Source organism: Dromiciops gliroides, chromosome 3 (genome assembly GCF_019393635.1).
Source record: "Dromiciops gliroides isolate mDroGli1 chromosome 3, mDroGli1.pri, whole genome shotgun sequence".
NCBI lineage: Eukaryota > Metazoa > Chordata > Mammalia > Microbiotheria > Microbiotheriidae > Dromiciops > Dromiciops gliroides.
This window is the reverse complement of record NC_057863.1, coordinates 617,057,329-617,076,550: the sequence shown is the minus strand read 5'-3', so window position 1 is coordinate 617,076,550 and position 19,222 is coordinate 617,057,329. Positions and strand designations below refer to the sequence as shown.

At 44.0% G+C, this 19,222-nt stretch overlaps 1 protein-coding gene across 7 annotated transcripts in view; it reads left to right on the top strand.

Annotated features, from left to right (window-relative positions):
• The window catches only part of ARHGEF10L (Rho guanine nucleotide exchange factor 10 like), a 237,951-nt gene that overhangs the window by 153,599 nt on the left and 65,130 nt on the right, over positions 1-19,222 (top strand). For all 7 annotated transcript variants that reach the window (XM_043997671.1, XM_043997670.1, XM_043997669.1 and 4 more), the window contains 3 exons: positions 3,841-3,956; positions 5,067-5,194; positions 9,497-9,597. In XM_043997671.1, coding sequence (XP_043853606.1) covers positions 3,841-3,956; positions 5,067-5,194; positions 9,497-9,597 — 345 coding nt within the window. The remainder of the gene's footprint in view (positions 1-3,840; positions 3,957-5,066; positions 5,195-9,496; positions 9,598-19,222) is intronic.

Sequence of the window (19,222 nt, the reverse complement as noted above, 5' to 3'; positions counted from 1 at the left end):
CTGTAAGGGCCATTTGCCCTTTCCCCAACTGCTTCTCCCAGACTGATAAGAAACAAGCTTCTTTTTAATTTAACACAAAACAGGGTTTATTGAGGTGAATAAACTTAGAGATAAGTGTAGAAACAAGGACAAAGAAAAGAAATATATGACCTGACTGCTTAAATTTCTCCCTGCCCCTGTGAAATCTCCTCCTGCATCTCTTGCCTGTGGGTGTGGCTGGCCGCTCTGCTGCTGCAGCCACGCCTTACTCTACTCTCTCCTTCAGTCCTCTAGCTCACTGCTTGCACTTCCTCTCCTCCTCCATCTCTCAGTCATGCCCCCCTTTCTCCATAGCATCTCCCTGCAGTCTCCTTTCTCAGTCCTCCCTCTCACTGTCTCTCTTCTCTCTCAGTTTTCCCTTTTCAACTGCTGCTCTTTCCTCCTCTGCTCCCCTCTTTCACTGTCAGCTGTGCCCGCTCTCCGTAGCATCCCTGCGTCTCCTTTCTCTCTAGCTGTCCTCCTTTTCACTATCAGCCCCCCTTTCTTCACTACTTCCTCCCTTTCACTCCCTGTAAACGCCTTCTTCTTTTCTCATCAGCAGCCTCTTTCCTTCTTAGCTCCCCTGCAACTGCCACTCCTCCCTTCTCCACTCCCCTGCACTTCTCCTACTGACCAACCCTTTGTTTGTGTCTCCTACCCCCCAGGCTATATAAATCCTTATCTCAGTAGCCCCCATGAACCACTGGCTGGAGGGAGCTGGTGCATGGGTTTTTTTGTGCCTATCCCCACTGAGTGGGGCATGGGTGCCTGAGGCTTCTGTGCCTGGGGAGGTTTCGGGGAGAGCAGTTGTGCTGGGGGAGGGGCAGCCCATTTGGGGCACCCGAGGCTAATTTTAGTTGCTTACAGAAGTCACTGCATTGCTCTCAGCCTCAGTTTTCTCATCTGTAAAATGGGAGTGATAATAGTACCCACTTCACAAAGTTGTCTGAGAATCAAATGAAATACTGTGTGTAAAGGGCTTTGCAAGCTTTTGTGTTATGTCAGTTTATTATTATCTGTAGAGTTGTGAGCAGCTGTCATTAATATGATCATTTTTATTATTATCCTCACAGTCACCCTGTGAGAACAATAAATGGCTGAATGAGTCTCAGTAAATACTCAGCTCACTGGCCCTGGTGATTTTTCTTTTTGAGGGAGGAGGGGAGAAGGAGACAAAATATAATCATATAATCCCCCTTGTAGAGTGATGAGAGAGGCTGTGATGGGGTAGTGGATATCGAGCTGGCCCCAGAGTTGGGGACATTCCAGGTTCAAGTCCTCCCCCTGACACCTGTGTGACCCTGGGCAAGTCCCTTAACCTCTCCTGGGAAACTCTGAGATGAGAAGTTGAAGAGCATGTGGGAGCCTGCATTGGTGGAAGGAGTTATTTTTTACTGGGAGTTCCTTCTACCAGTGCCTGGTTTAAAAAGCAAAACACCTTTCCCCCCAGTAGAATCATTAAGCCCTGGAATGCGATTCTCTATATGGAAACATTCTCTCCTTTGACCCTAATAGCAACCCCCTTTGAGCAAGGCAGGGCAAGAATAATCCCCATTTTACAGAAGAGGAAACCGAGGCCCAGAGAAGGAAAATGTTTTACTTAAAGTCACCTAATTCATGACAGACACAGGATTCCGAAGCCTCTTTCCAAGGCCTTTTCTGCTTCTCTGAGGTGGCCAGAACATCTGTATGACCTGGCCTGTTTCCAGCAGGCTACTTTGGGCCCCACTCAGCATAGGGCTCTCAGATGGCAAAGACGGGAGCTATCTCTCTTTCTAGTGAGGGTCCCGGGGGTCTGTGGTGGGATGCTCACTCCAGTTCCACACCATCTTCAGGGCGAAGAGGGTACCCAGTTTTGCCTCCTTGCTCCAGCCAGCTGTGGGACCTTTCTGATGGGAGAGAGGCTAGGCCTGGGTGGGAAAGGCAGTTGGTGGGGTGTTGCCTCTCTCTGTGGGACCCGGGCAGAAGCATTCTGAAGTTTGGAGGGAGTGCTTGTACCATGTGCATTCTCTGTGGAGGCAGCCTGGGATGGGCATGTGACCAGATGGGCGGGCCCCTTTGGGGAATTCTTTCTCTCCCTGGCCCCCTTTCTAATTAATAGAGCAACTGAATCCATGGAGTGGAACGTGCCTGGGCTCTTTTTTGAGCTTCACTCTTCAAAGCAGCTGCTCCTGAGGGTCTCCTCCTCCTCCCTCCCTCCCTCCCTCCCCCTTCCCCTTCTTCCCTCCTTTTCTCCTTCCCCGTTATCAGATGCCTCCCTTCAAAGAAGCAGCCTGGCTCATGGCTCTTCCTACCCACTTTGGTGCTGCTAATTAGAGACCCCCTCTTATCAGTAACCCATCTCCCTGAACTTCTACTCCATACATAGAGGACCCCCCTCCCCCATACCCTGGAATCACTCCAGAAGCAGCCAGTGGAGTAAGCTGGATGATGGAGATGATGATGGTTATCCTTCATATTTGGAGAGACAGTGAAGCCTAATGCAAGACCTACTGACAAGTCCTATCTGTGACACACATTGGCTGTGTGACCTTGAATGAAAGTCTGTCCGTGCCTCAGTCAAGTCTCTAAGACTTTAAACTCTGGAGGAACAGCTGATCTGCATTGGTGGGGGTTCTTTTCATACTGGGACCAAATTACATAAATATAATACAATTATATCCATATGTTTGTAATCTCTTCCATGTGTTCAGTATGTCATCCTTTCACAACTATTACTTCATTGAATCTTTCCAATTATAAGGTATTAGATTTATATCTAGTTGCTGTTGTTCTGTTGTTTTAAGTCATGTCTGCCTCTACCCTATTTGGGGTTTTCTTGGCAAAAATAACAGAGTGGTTGGCCATTTCCTTCTCCAGCTCGTTTGATAGATGAGGAAATTGAGGCAAACAGGATAAAATGACTTGTCCAGGGTCACACAACTAGGAAGTGTCTGAGGCTGGATTTGAACTCGGGTCTTTCTGACTCTAGGTCTGGTGCTTTATCCACTGTGTCACTGCGCTGCCCTAGAAGGGAGCATCTAGTCCAGTGCCATCATTATATAGAAAAGGAAACTGAAGCACAGGGAAGTTGTCACTTGCCCAGAGGTCATACAAGTGCTATGTGTCAGAGGTAGGGTTTGAACCCAGACCCCCAAGGACTGATATACTCTTTTCACTATATCACAATGACTCTTTCAGGGAGGCAGGACAGGGAAGCAAGCACTGGATTTGGACTCCAGAGACCTGGATTTGAATCCTGGCTCTGTAACTTATGACCCGTTCGAGCATGGACAAGTCAATTTCTATATCTGGGTCTCAGTTTTGTAATCTGCAAAATGAGCAGATTGGGCTGGATTACCTCCAAGATCAGCTCCACCTTCAGTCTATGATTTATGATTCCCATTTTGCAGATCACTTTACAGAGGAGGAAGCTTGGATGAAAGAGAAGTAATGACACCGTATCATACCTCTGGGCGCATATGTCATAGTAGTGGCAGAGGCACCATTGGGACAATGTGCTCTTGGCTCCCAGGGCAGGGATAATAATCTGTGGTCTAGCAAATCCAATGGCTTCCACAGACTGCCTCCAATCTTAGGGGCAGCCCCTACAAATCCTTCTTTTGCTCATTTTGCCCCTCACCCAAAGCCACATTAGTAGATGCCTGGTCAAATCGTGTAGACACACTTTGGGCTGTCCACTGTCCAGCTGTTGTTCAGCAGGTTGTTCATCCGGGTTCATTTGGGCTTCCATCCATGCAAGATGAATGAGTGAATTATTTTACCTTTTTCTTCCCTCTTAATCCTGGCTCTTGCCTGAGTTATCTGTCTTCTCTTTCCCAGACAAGGTGTACCTCGGCCCCCCTCGCCTCTTCCAGGAGCTGCAGGATTTGCAGAAAGACTTGGCTGTGGTTGAGCAGATCACCCTGCTTATCAGCACCCTCCATGGCACCTATCAGGTACTGAGCACCTCAGGCTAAGTTCCAGGGTCCTGACCATCAGACAAATCAGCAAAAGTATCTGTTCTCCTTTCTCAGTAATGGGTTGAGATTCAGTGGGAGCTAATGGTGATAATGGCTTAGAGATTATGCATCCATTCTCTTGGAGGTATCCTGGGGTTGTCTGTAGTGATGGTGGTGTCAGCCAACCTCTTACCCACCTGGAAATATGATGTGAAACTTCCAGAGTAGGACAAGACATTGAGTGTGGCCAGATATCACAAACTCCTTGGAAAAATGATCATTGTTTTATGTGGTCCATTCTTGGTACATTGGTCTGGCTGGACAGTAACCATCATCATCATTGTTGTCGTCCCATTTCTATAGAACTTTACCTGTATTATCTCATTGATTCTCCTGTCTGGTACTCTCTAATTAGTGTCATTTTACAAACGAGGAAACTGGACTAAAAAGACTAGCCACCGTTAATATTTGAGTAAATAGAGTCATCTCAGGTTTCCCTTACCAAAAGTACCCCCTCGCTGTCAGGAAGTCGGTCATTCTGTCAGTAAGCATTTATTAAGCCATACTGAGTGTCAAACATAGTGCTGGTGAGGCTAAGAAAAGCAAAAACAATCTCTTCCCTCAAGGAGCTCACATTTTAATGGGGGTGACAGCATACAAAGTAGGTGCATATCCACATTATAAATGGAAGGTAGTCTCAGAGTGAAGAGAGTTGGCAGTGTTTCATCAACAGTGCTTTTAGAACTGGGCCAATTACAAAATCCCTTTTTGGCTTGGAGGAAATTTAACTTGGGCTCAGGAGACTTGGCTTCCTTTCATTCTCTCCCAACCAGAATTCCTTAACTTGACCTCCTCTATAACATCAGAGTTTACTTGATCTATATATTAAAGTCATGGGTCAGGGGTTATATCCCAGTGCAATGTTGTTCTGCTGATAGTAGAAACTCCTGTGATTCCCTTCCTTCCCACCTCCCTCCACAATGGGAGGAGTCAAGGGTCAGATGAGACCACAGTTAGTTTTAGAAAAGCAGACAGGTTTGGCAGTGACCTAGTCAACCGCCACTATGTACCTTTCAACACTCTTTATTTTCCTTCCCTAACTCACAGAATTTGAACATGACAGTGGCTCAAGATTGGTGCCTTGCCCTACAAAGGCTGATGCGGGTGAAGGAAGAGGAAATCCACTCTGCTAATAAGTGTCGTCTCCGTCTCCTGCTCCCTGGAAAGCCAGACAAGTGAGTAAAGGGTTTAAGAGGGAAAGTGGTTTTCAGTTCAGTTCCATTTTAGGCAACGTTTATTATTAATTTGGTTTTTATTATTTATTATTAATTGGTTTTTTTTTTTTGGTGAGGCGATTGGGGTTAAATGACTTGCCCAGGGTCACACAGTTAGTAAGTGTCAAGTGTCTGAGGCCGGATTTGAACTCAGGTCCTCCTGACTCCAGGGCCGGTGCTTTATCCACTGTACCACCTAGCTGCCCCTTTTTTTGGTTTTGTTTTTGTTTTTTTTGGATAAGCACCTACTTTGTCCAAGGCATTGTGCTAGGTGCTGGAGGCACAGAGGCAAAAATAAAAGTGTCTGAGGAGCTTACTACATTCGACTGGGGAAACAGCATGTGCTTGGCCATACCTACAGGGCATCTAGCAAATATTTATACAAGGTATATTCCAATACACACAAAGTAAACACCTAGAAATTAAACATTTATCCATAGATCAGCTCTGGCTTTTGCCTTGGAGCTGAGAGACAATGGACATGGTACATCTGGCTGGACTCTCCCTTGGGGTAGTAGCCTGAGGGGCTTCCAGGAATGGAGAAAACATGAACTGGGAAGAGGGAAGGAGGCACTTGGGAGCCATCCTCTTCTCTGTATCATCCTGGAGGAAAATAGCTCACATTTCTAGAGTGCTCTTAAGCTTTCCTCATAACCACCTCTGATGTAGGAAGTTATAAATACAATTAGCCCCATTTTCTTTTTAAAAAACTGGATCCAACAATCATCAATAAACACGAACATTTTGATACATGAAGATGATTGAACTATTATAATTTATATTTTCATATTTCCCATTTAATGTGAAGTTCCAACATTGCTCGTGCTTGTCTGTGTCCTCTTTTGAACTTTCTTCTCTCTTTTGTTCATTTTTATTGAGTTGTAGATGCTCTTTTTCCTTTATTGAAGTATTTGTGTCACCATTACCCCAAATCGCCACTCCCCCAATACAAATGATACCCTTCCTTTGTAGCATCTAAGTTTAGTCATGGAAAACAAATTCATCCATTGTCTGTGTCTGAAGAGTCTCATTCTAGCCCATCGCTTTGTTGCCATTGATTGGGGAAATAGCTAAAGAAGTTGTGAAACGTGAATGCAATATAAATACCACTACACAGTAAGATATTATGAAAATGGGGAATATGGAAAAGTATAGGAAGACTTATGTGAACTGATCCAAGCTTCAGTGTGAAACACACTTCCATCTTTTAGTCATGCTGGGTCACTGTGCTGGTCAATCACTTTCACAGTCGGCTTGCTTTGTGTTGTAGTCATCATTGTGTCAGTTGTTCTCCTGGTTCTGATTACTTCACTTTGCATCGGTTCATACAAGTCCTCCCTATATATCTAAATCCCTCCCTTTTGTCCTTTCTTATGGTGCAATAAAATTCTGTTACATTCATATGGTTCAGCTTTTCCTTAATTGATGGGCACCCATGTGAATTCCAGTTTTTGCTCCAATAAAAAGTGCTGCTATAAGTAGTTTTATACCTGTGGATCTTTTCCCTCTTTCTTTGATCTTTCTGGGGTATGGAATCAGCTCCATTTTTCATGTGACAAAACTGAGCCTCAGAGATAATAACTAACCAGTTTGCCCAGGGTCATAGAGCTACTGAGTATCAAACTGAGAATTAAACTTATTTTCTGTGGTTCAGTGGTTTCCACTACACTGTAAAACTCCTCTTTCCTTAAGATTTATATTCCTATCTTTCATTTCAGAAATAGTTTTATTGATATCTTTGGGTTTTAGATCATCACATTTCCCAGTCTATCCCCTCTCTCCAAGATAATCACCATTTATATCAATGAGAATTCAAGTCAGCAAAGCTGACTTATATGTAGAATTCTACAGCTACAGCCTCTGCAAAGAAGGAAAGAAGATGCATTCTCATAGCTCTTCTTTGGGACCAAGCCTGTTCATTTTGATTTCACAGGCTTCAATTTTGGTGGTTTTGTTGTTGTTCTTTCCATTTACTTGTTATGGTCCTGATTTATGTTGTTTTCCGATTTTATTTCACTTGTATCAGTTCATTTAAATCTTCTTATGCTTTTCCGTATTCCTGATTTTCATAATCTTTTACTGTGCAATAATATTTATATTACATTCATGTTCTAAAACTTGTTTAGCCATTTCCCCAGTCAGTGGGCATCTGTCTTGTTTTCAAGTCCTTTCCTACTACAAAAAGTGCTTCTATAAATACTCTTGTACATATAGAGCATTTCTTTTTTTTTGGTTTTTTTTTTGTTTTTTTTAGTGAGGCAATTGGGGTTAAGTGACTTACCCAGGGTCACACAGCTAGTAAGTGTTAAGTGTCTGAGGTCAGATTTGAACTCAGGTACTCCTGACTCCAGGGCCGGTGCTCTATCCATTGCGCCATCTAGCTGCCCCTAGAGCATTTCTTTTGAGCAATGATTTCTTTGGGGCATATTGGCTAGCAGTACAATCTCTCAGGCTCAAAGGGTATAGATATTTTACCCATTTTCTTAGCTTAATTCCATATGCCTTCCAGCGTGGTTGGAACAATTCCCACACACACCAGTGCCATGCCTGTCTTTCCACAATCCTTCCAACATTGACCATTCTTATTTTTTGTCACTTTTGCCAGCTTTCTGGATGAGAGGTGAAACCTCAGGACCATTTCTATTTGAATTTCTCTCACTATAGTGATTCAGAGCCATTTTTCATATAGTTGCTAATAGTTTATAATTCTTTTTTTTTTGATGGTCCTATTTGTTTATATCCTATGTCCACTCATCCGTTGGATGTTATGTTGACTTTCAATGAAGTGGGTACACGTGTTCTGCTGGTGTCTTTTAAAAGTCAGTCCTGGGGCAGCTAGATGGCACAGTGGATAGAGCACTGGCCCTGGATTCAGGAGGACCTGAGTTCAAATCCGGCCTCAGACACTTAACACTTACTAGCTGTGTGACCCTGGGTAAGTCACTTAACCCCAATTGCCTCACTTAAAAAAAAAAAAGTCAGTCCTGCAGAAGGAGGTACCTCACAGCTTAGGTCCTTATTAATAGGTATTAAGTGATTAATTAGAAACAAGGGGCCAAAGGCCAAGCATAGCCCATGCCCATGACGTATATAGGATTGGAAATCAAGGGACCCAGGTTCAAGTTCTTCCATTACCTGGAGGAATGATGTGAGGCAACTTACCCAGCATGGTGCCGTGTGGATAAAATGCTAAACTTAGGAAGAGCTGAGTTCAACTTCAGCCTCTGACATTCTTAGTCATTGCTTAAAGTCAGTTTCCTCATCTGCCAAATGTGAGGTAATGAAACCTGTAGTGTTTTCCTCTTGCAGGGAGGTTCCGATGGCATGATAGATGTAAAAACACTTTGCCAACACGAAAGAGTTCTATAAATATACATTATTATTCCTATTTGTTTCCTGTACTTCTTTGTACAAAGTACCTTCAGTATTTTTCCTTTTTGGAGAGGGTGAATGTAGATCCCTGATTGCATGAGTTTGAAGAATTCCCAGTGTGGAATCTCCCTCCACTGAGAAAGAATGATAACTCATCTCTTACTATCTTAGAAGGGGGAGATGCGAGTAATGTATCATTTTTTTGAGCCCTGTGGGGCAATGAGAGGTTTAGTGACTTACTCTTTTTTGTTGTTGTTGTTGTTGTTGTTTTTGTTTTTGATGAGGCATTGAGGGTTAAGTGACTTGCCCAGGGTCACACAGCTGGTAAGTGTCAAGTGTCTGAGGCCAGATTTGAACTCAGGTCCTCCTGAATCCAGGGCCGGTGCTTTATCCACTATGCCACCTAGCTGCCTTCTTGACTTACTCTTGGTCACACAGCTAATATGTTTCAGAGTCAGGACTTGACATTTAATTTTTCTGACTCCAAGACTAGTCCCCTTTTTATTGTACCATTTTTCCTATTGTCTTGTAAATAGTTGACATTTTAAAAATGCCTGTTGAAATGAGTTGAAGTTTTCTGGGTCTTAGTCTCCCCATGTCTTCAATGGGTTAATTTGATAGATGGAGAGCCTGAGGCCCAATCATTACCCTCCTTCACATTTTGAAAAGCTGCCTTATACCCAGGGGATCCAGTCTGTGACAAGAATAACACTCGTCTCACCTACTGGCCCATGCCATGTTTGGTTAGCCAGGCCTAGCTCTATCTTCAGAGAAGAGAGCCAGTGTCAAAGGCCAACGTGATCTCCCAAAAGGGAAGAGATCTCACTCAGTGCCTTGAAGGAAGAAAGGGACCTACTTATACCTTCCTCGTTTTCTCTCTCTCCCTGTCAGGTCTGGCCGGCCCATCAGCTTCATGGTGGTGTTTATCACGCCCAACCCCCTGAGCAAGATCTCCTGGGTGAACCGTCTACACTTGGCCAAAATTGGGCTCCGTAAGTAATCCAAGTGGGAACGAGACTCTAGGGAACAGGCTGGGCTGGGAGAAAATGGTGTAGGTTATCAAGAATGTTGGGCCAATCAAACGGTGAGGATTGAAGCACCTACCAGGTGCCACGCTGGCTATTCAAAGATGGTCCCTGCTCTCAAGAAGCTTAGATTCGGCTGTGTCCATTCATAGGAATATGCAAAAGAGATCCAAGGTAATTTTGTCTGTGTGTGTGTGTGTGTGTGTGTGTGTGTGTGTGTGTGTGTGTGTGTGTGTGTGGGGACACCAACAGCCAAGGGGATCAGGACAACTTTCATGTAGATGATGCCTGAACTGAATTTTGAAGCAAAACAAGAAATTCTGAGAGGTGGCGCTGAGGAGAATATGGTGGCTAGCCATTGCATAAGCTTGGATATTGCCTATTGTGGACATGGAATTTCAAGAAAGTCAGTTTGGCAGGGGATTGGTGGTCAGTGGTGGGAATTTTGGTCCGTGTAGTCACTTGGATGGTGAGATGATCCATCAGACAATCAGTGGATAAGCCCTTTACAGAAGGAATGGATTGTATTGGTCAGATTACTGTGCTCAGAAGTAAGGACAGAAAGTAAAGGTGGCTGAAAGATGGCAAGATGGCAAAGATGGTGAGGTGGATGGCTGGATGGGACATGCAAGGGAACTGGGTATTTATAAATAGCAAAGCTAGAACTTGAAGCCAGGTCTTATGACCCCAGATCCAGTGTTTTTTCCATTGGACCAGAATAGTCTCAGTGACAACACACTGGAAAAGGGCTGTAGAACATAGAATGTGAGAACGGGAAGGGACCTTAGAACAGAGAAGCATGCTGGAACTGGGAGAGAGACCTTCAAACACAGACTGTCATACTTTAAATGAACTGTGGAGACCATCCGTTCATCCCTTTTATTTTACAGAGTAGGAGATACTATTGGGTCTACCTTGTTTTGTTTACTTTTACATTTGTTGTTGATTTTGTTTGTTTTAATACCATTTTTTCCCCAAATAGATCCCTCTTTCCAGTTCTTCCCCAAGAGCCATTCTCTGTTTAAAAAAAAAAAAAGAAAAAAGAATAAGAATAGGGAAAGCAGAAGTTCAGAAAATTCACCATCACAGTGTGGGCAATATATATGTATATGCACATATGTGTATGCATACACACGTGTGCATATACACACATGAACATGTTTTGTTTGTTTTTGTTTTTTTTGGTGAGGCAATTGGGGTTAAGTGACTTGCCCAGGGTCACACAGCTAGTAAGTGTTAAGTGTCTGAGGCCAGATTTGAACTCAGGTACTCCTGACTCCAGGGCCAGTGCTCTATCCACTGCGCCACTTAGCTGCCCCACATATGAGCATGTTTATGTGTATGCATATGCATATGCATAATGTAATAAAAATACACGTGTGTGTATGTGTGTGTATATATGTACATATATATGTGCATGCATATATATAGTCCTGCACCCATAGTCCCTGACTTCTGCCAATAAGGGAGAAGATTACATTTTTCCATCTGTCTTTGGGGCTGTTCTTGGTCCTTATAATCATACGATGTTTCCTTTTCTTTTGTTGTTTGCTCTATTTAAACTTTTGTCACTGTAAATTGTTTTCCTGATCTTGTTCATTTACTCTGCATTGGTTCAAGTGTCTTCTCTGATTTCTTCATATTTATTGTTTCATACAGTGCAGTAATACCTCATTATGTTCATGTGCCACAGTTTGTTTCTCTAGTTATTTTCCCATCGAAGGCACAGCCACCTCCTTTGTTTCCAGTTGTGTTATCCCCCAAAGTGCTGCTATTCATATATTGGTGTATATGAGGCCTTGCTCATAGTCTTTAATCTCCTTGGGGTTCATGTGCTTGGCCTGCTTCTTCCAGTCCTGTCCCTGGGTGATTCTTCTGTTGGGCCCAGACCCTTGATGATGGGGAGGGGCTGCCTGACAAAGGGCAGGGCCGGACTTTGAGGTTTCTCCTCCTGGTGTGGGGGTTCCTGGGATGTTGAAAACATAGTGGCTTATCTCCCACAAAGCCAGGGTACCAGATCACTGGGCGGGGTGTCTATGGATTAGGTTCCTCCTGGGAAAGGGCACCTCAGGCAAGGCAGATACCCTCAGGCCCAGAGTCATATCACTGTTTGCCTTCTTTGGGAAGGAATCCCTCCCCCTTCTCCAAGCTGGTTCAGTTCTGCTTGCCCCAGGCCAGTACCCAGGCTCTGTTTGCATGCTAGCTTTAAAGAGTCCTTTAGGTTTTCCCCTGATAGGCTGGATGAAAGGGGGGCTTAGAGGCTGGTGACTGATGCGGGCCAACCCAGTCCCGGCTCCTTTCCATTTCCTCTGAAGATGCTTCACCGCCTTATCTTTATGCTGTTCTGCTGCAGCAAAAGTTTTAATGGAAGGAAATTCATTTGAAATCTTATTTGAATGCATGAGTCCCCCTGGGGCTGGAATAATTTGTTTCTTTTATTTTGTTAGTTTGTTTTTATCTGCAGTGCCTGGTTATAGGGGGAGGAGGGGGGGGGGTTGGGCTGGAATAATATAAACCTGTTAGAAATAAAACATGTTAAAGACATTTCTGAGGATAGGATTTTATTTCTTTTTATTTCTTTTCTTTTCTTTTTTTGTTGTTCTGTTCTTCATGCATGCATGCCCCCTATACCGACCGTGTGATGTGGTTAGAGTCTTAACAGACTCCTGAGTGAGAATGAGAGAAAGAAAGAACCAAGTTTAAGGAGAGAGGGAGCAACTTGGCCTAGTGGAGAGTGTTGGACATGGAGTCGGGAAGACCTGAGTTTGAATTCTGCCTCTGACACGTGCTGGCTGTGTGACTCTGGGCAAATCACCTAACCTCTCTGGGTTATAGTTTCTTCATCTTTAAAATGGTGTGTGTGTGTGTGTGTGTGTGTGTGTGTGTGTGTGTGATCCCTAAATCTATGATCCTTCTGAAAGAGGAAGTTAACTTGGGCACACTGTCTCTGTGGTGCCTCGGCTGTGCTGAGCTGCAAGGGACCTTAGAGGCCACATAGTCTAAAACCTTCATTTTACAGGTGAGGAAACTGAGGCCCAGAAAGAAGTGGCTAAGGTCACTCAGGTGGCAAGGGCTGGAATTTGAACCCAGGGTTGTCTCCAAATCCAGCATTCTGTCTGTCACACCAAGATGGGGTAGAGGATGAGGAAGGATGTGATGATCTCTGGAAATTCCCAAGGTGAAGGGAAAGGTATTTGGCTCCTGGGAGTCCCTGACCCCGAATAGCTTTGGCTCACAATCAGCTTGAATAGCCCACTCTGTGCCAGGCACCGTGCTAAGGGCTAGGGATGCAAAGACAGGAAAAAGACCTAACCTGTTTTAAAGATGAGACAACTGCATTCCCCTGAGGGAAAATGATTAGCCCAAGGTCTTCTGACGTCAAGACTCAAGTCTTGCTACTACATCACCAAACCCTCAATTGTTCCTCATTGCCTGCTGTGTAGAGTCAAACCCTTTATTTGGCCAGGTATGCGAGGTCCTCTGTGATCTGACACCAACTCGCTTTTCCAGCTTCAGCTTTTTCCTCTCCCCAAGTCCCATTGAAGCTGAGAAGCATCATGGTGATCCACAAAGGACTTGTTTGATCTTAGACGAATCGGGTCATTTCTCGGGGTCCTAGTTTACAGCTCTGTGTAATGAGGGGGTTGAAGCAGATGGTTTATAAAGTCCCTTATGGATTTACCATTCATTCTCCATTCTGTCCTAACTCTAATATTCTGTGTTCCAAGACCCTTTTCATCTCTAACATTCTATGTTCTAAGACCCCTTCTAACTCTGACATCCTGTGTTCTAAAACCCTTTCCAGCTCTATCATTCTGTGTTCTAAGACCCTTCCCAGCTCTAACATTCTATATTCTAAGAACTCTCCCAGCTCTAACATTCTATGTTCTAAGCACCCATCCAGTTCGGACATTCTATGTTCTAAGACCCCTCCCAGCTCTGACATTTTATAAGTTCTCTCTTCCAGCACTAACATTCTATGTTCTAAGTTCCTTTCCAGCTCTGATATTTTATGTTCTAAGATCCCTTCTAATTCTGAAATCTTCCATTTTAGAACCCTTCAAGTTCTATTCTCATTATTGTAACATCTATCCCCTTCTACTTCTGACATTCAGTGTTTTCAAGTCCCTTCTTGACCTTCCTCTGTTCTAATGTCATCCCCAGAGCCATCATTTTGTGTTCTAGGGCCGTCTTCTGATTGCTCTCCCTTGATATTGCCCAGTGTTCCCACTCCCATACCCTGAAATCTCAGGTGCAGAGGTAGGGATTAGTATGGTGTGTGTAGGACAATGAAGAGATTGGCCCAGTTGGTGTATCAGGAACATGCTGGAGAGGTGTAGGGACATAGGAAGAGGGTAACCTCAGTGGGATCACCATCTCGCCTTTAACAATCACCTTTGAGCAGGAAGGGGCAATGTCTCATGATGGTAACGGTCGAGAGGATTGAGGGGTGGGGAGCATTCTGAGGACTGGGGCAGAGCCAGAAAGCTAAGAGCCAAACCAACACAGGCCCATCTCCATTACTAGCCCTAAGCTTCAGACCGAGCCATTTTGTATGGGCATCAGTGCCAAATGGGCCCTGCTAAATATGGTTTGACACTAAATAAGTTCCCACTTAATGTCAATTGGAAATAACTGCTTTGCCATTCTAACTTGTTCATAATGTCAATTACCCAAGTGGGTTATCAAGGTTCTCTCGCAACAGCTTTTTAATTTGGTCTCAGCCTGTACGGTTTAGCGCTGGGAACAATGGCCCAGCAGATGGAGAGCCGTCGCTCACTTTCTTCTAACGGGAGAGATCAGAGGCAGGCAGAGGGAGCCATCTGGAGTGAGAAGGTCAGATCATTAAAAATAATAATAATAACACTAAATTTCAAGGGCTTGATAGGAGGTGGGTGAGTGGAGTTAGGAAGAGAAAGAGGAAAAAACACAGGGGAAAAGAGGTTTCTCAGTCTGTGGGAGTAAAGACTTAAGTCTGCGGAGGCACTTAGGCTGTGTTTGGAAAAAGGACCCTGGAATGTCCTTTGCCCAGGCTTCCCCCCCCCCCCCCCCCCCGCCCCTCCCCGCCTGACTCAGGAACCCTGTTGGATTCTTACAATCCTTCCATCCTTGAAAGCCCAGTCGAAATACCACTTCTTCAGGAAGTCTTCCTGGATCCCCCTGATTGGTAATAACCTTCTCCTTCTGACTTCCCCATGGACTTTGTTTTATAATTCTCAATATGCTGATCATGGATTAAAGATCACTGTTAGTGTTTAATCCCCCCTACTAGACTGTGAGCTACCTGAGGGCAGGGACTGTGCCTTACCAAACTTTATTTTCTTAAAATATTTATTAAAAAATCCTTTTTATTGATAATCTTTCATATTTTTATGTCATCTTTATCTCTGAATAATGGTGGCAATGGAGAGAGCACAGGATCCAGAGTCACGGATACCTGTGTTCATATTCAGCCTTCCACACTTAATAGCTGTGTAATCCTGGGCAGATCACTTAAATGTGCCTGCCTCAGTTTCCTCATCTGTAAAACAGGGATAATAATAGCCTCTGCCTCCCAGGGTTGTTGTGATGATCAAATGAGATAATATTTGTACAAAGCACTTTGCAGGCCAGTTATATAAATGTTAGCTATAATTCTCATCATTTTTATTATGATAATTACAGCCTTCCCTCATGTCCTACTTAATGAGCCATTCTCTGTAACCAAGATTTAAAAAATACACGCATGGCCGTTCAGCAACACCAAGCAGCAATTAATTGTGCTTGACTGTATGCAGTAATCCACAGCCATAGTCCACCACCTCTGCAAAGAGGGACTAGAGATGAATTTTCTCAGTTTTTCTCTAGAACCAAGCTTGGCCACGGTTTGGGTATTTACAGTGTGTGTGTGTGTGTGTGTGTATGTGTGTGTGTGTGTGTGTGTGTGTGTGTGTGTATGTGTTTACATTTTTGTCAATCAGCAAGCATTTATTAAGCATTATTTATCATTTGTTATTATTTAAATTTAATTTAAAATCATTTATTATGTGTGTCAGGTACTGTACTAGGGACACAAAGATACTTAGTGAAACAATTCTTGTTCTCAGGGAATTTATATCCTGGCAGGGAGATAGCATGTATATAGATAGGTCTATGCCAAATGAATACAAAAATAAATGTCACTAAATACTAGGTGGATCAGCTAGGTGGCACAGTGGATAGAGTTTGGGGCCTGGAGTCGGGAGGACCTTAGTTCAAATCTGGCCCCAGACACTTATTAGTTGTGTGACCCAGGCCAAGTCACTTAACCCTGTTTTCTTCAGTTTTCTCATCTGTAAAATGAGCTGGAGAAAGAAATGACAGATCTCCCTAGTATCTCTTCCAAGAAAACCCCAAATGGGGTCATGAAGAGTTGAACGCAAGTGAAAAATGACTTGAACAACAACAAAACCACTATGGAATTAGGGAGGAAAGGCACTAGGAATTAGGGTAATCTGGAAAGGTGGAGAAGGTGGTGATTGGACCACACCTGGAAGGAGAGGTTTACATGAGGCAGAGGAGAGGAAGAAGAACATGTTTTGATAAGGGAAAAGTTAGTTTGAGAAGTTCAATAGATTGTTGGTATATCAAGTGTGCACACAGTAAGTGCTTAACAAATGGTTGCTGCGCACATAGTAGGCGCTCAACAAATGGTTGCTGTGTACACAGTAGGTGCTCAATAAATGGTTACTGTGCACACAGTAGGTGCTTAACAAATATTTACTGTGGCTGTCAGCACAGTTGCCTAATAGGGGATAGAATATTGGACTTGGTTAGGAAGGCCTGTATTAGAATTCTGCCTCAGACATTGTTAGCTGTGTATGTCATTTTGCTATCCTGAGCCTCAGTTTCTGTCTGTAGAAGAGAGATACCTAACACCTGTAGTACCTACATCACAGGCTTGTTGTTGGGCTCAAGCGAGACAAAGCACAAAAAAGCACTATGGAAATGCCAGATGTTGTTGTTGTTATTGTTGTCATCAGATATTTGTTGAATGTGTGAACAAATAAAGGAATGAATGAATAAATGGATATGAGACTATGTGGTGGGTGTGAGGCAGGAAGTAATGAACAGACTGTTCATATCTTAACAGTATCCTCCATTGGCATATTATGCTTTTTCAACTTGTTATCATTTTATCCCATTCCCTTGTCGGGGAATTCATTCAACCCCCACCTCGCTGGGGCCCATTTACTAATCTGGGTCAATGGAGACCATTTGAAACACCTCCTTTTCCTTCTCCTTAACTCTTAGAGTCTGTCTTGTACATTCTCCAAAGCCCCTTCTCCAGACAGGGTGAAATTACAGTGAGTTGTTGGACTGTTTGAGCAGCACTAAGGAAGGTTTTGAACCATAGACCATAGAATGTTAGAGCTGGGAGGGCCCTTAGAACACAGAATGTCAGAGCTGGGAGGGGCCTTAGAACATAGAATGTCAGAGCTGGGAGGGACCTTAGAACAGAGGATATCAGAGCTGGGAGGGCCCTTAGAACACAGGATGTCAGAGCTGGGAGGGCCCTTAGAACACAGGATGTCAGAGCTGGGAGGGGCCTTAGAACATAGAATGTCAGAGCTGGGAGGGACCTTAGAACACAGAATGTTAGAACTGGGAAGGGCCTTAAAACACAGGATGTCAGTGCTGGGAGGGCCCTTATAACAGTAGATTTTAGAGCTGGAGGGCCCTTAGAACACAGGATGTCAGTGCTGGGAGGGCCCCTATAACAGTAGATTTTAGAGCTGGAGGGCCCTTAGAACACAGGATGTCAGCTGGGAGGGACCTTAGAACACACATAGTCAGAGCTGGGAAGGACTCTAGGACATAAAATGCAAAAGTAGAAAGGTCTTTAGAACAGAGAATTTCAAAGCCGGGAATGAAATTTGAGGTTACATAGTCCAAGCCCTTTATCTTATTGAGGAGTTTGCTGTTCGCTGGCACTGTGATTTATACAAGGTCACACAGGACTTTCATGGCAGAGCCTGGATTTTCCACCTTCTTGTCCAGGGTTCCTTGAAGTGTGCTTTCTAAAGGAGACACTGAATCCAGTGGTAAAAATGACATTTGGAGCTTGTCTGTGGATTTTCATTCATCCAAGTAGTCCATGGGCATTTGAGGCCTGGGTTTGTAATGGGGCTTTTCAACATTTTTAATGTAGCTTTTAAATGTGGGAACAATCTTATCCCCAATCCCAGACTGAAGTTGATATTTGTATGAAAAGAATTGAGTAGAGGGCAGTCTGGTGTAGTGGGTAGAGCCTAGGAGTGATGAAGGCCCAACTTTAATCCCATCTCTTGCCATTCAATGGTTTTATGACCTTCAGCAAGATATTCATTCATCAAATGAGCATGATAATCTTTACCCAAACTGTATCCCAGGGGAATGGTGAGGATAAAGCCAGATACTCCATAAATCACTATGAAAATGGGAGCTGGGGCAGCTAGGTGGCTCAGTGGATAGAGCCCTGGCCCTAGGGTCAGGAGAACTTGAGTTCAAATGTGACCTCAGACACTTAACACTATCTGTGTTATCCTGGATAAGTCACTTAACTCTGCCTCAGTTTGTTCATCTTTAAAATGAGCTGGAGAAGGCAATGGCAAGCCATTCCAGTATCTTTGCCAAGAAAACCCCAAATGGGGTTATGAAGAGTTAAATGTGATTGAAATGACTCAACAACAATAAAAATTATTATAGTGGTTATCACTAGCCTGGAATAGAGCAAGCCTCTTGGACTCTAGGGATGATAATTTTCTGGCCATTCAATGCACAAGACCCTTGACTGATCTTGTTCTTGCTATGAGTTGGTCTATCCTGGCCTAGGAACCCAGCTTTTTGCTGCTACTTCTGGGAAGGTCCAGGCACTGGAGGGCTGGCAAAGGAAGGCATTCATCCCACCTTGGTCCTCTTCTCTCTTCTTTCCATCAGTGACTCCACTACCCTTAGCTAGTGCCAAGCCCTTGATCCATAGAGTTACAGGAAGTGACAGCTCTCTCCTGAGGTGTCTGCTCCCCCAGTCTTGGTTGCTCCTCCCCTCAGCCCAGGACACATTGGGTCATGGGAGGCCTCAGAGATGAAGGGGATTGTGGGGCTCACAAGGGGACAGGAAGGTGATCTTTCATTATGACATAGGCAGCAAGGACTTGAGGAGGCTGGCTCAATTGTACCGAGAATAATATTGGGCAGAGAAGATGGGTGTTGGTGACGTGAGTGCCATTGTCTTGCTTTGTGATTTTCAGTACCTTCGTGGTTCTGGTTCTCTGTTAAATGTTTGGACTATCTTCCATAAAAGATTCCTTCTAGATCTAACATTTTCTGTTCTAAAGACCTGAGGCACCTAGGTGGTATAGCGGATGGAGTACTTGACTTGGAGTTAAGAATACCTGAGTTTGAATCCTACCTTAGACACGGGCTACCTTAGACCCCGGACAAGTCACTTGACCTAAAAATGGGGATAATAATAGCACTTACCTCCAAAGCTTGTGTGAGGATCAAATGGGATATTGGTAAAGTGCTTTGGGAACCATAAAGAGATATGAAAATGCTAGTACTATCATTGGAAATGCTAAATTTCATTTAGAAT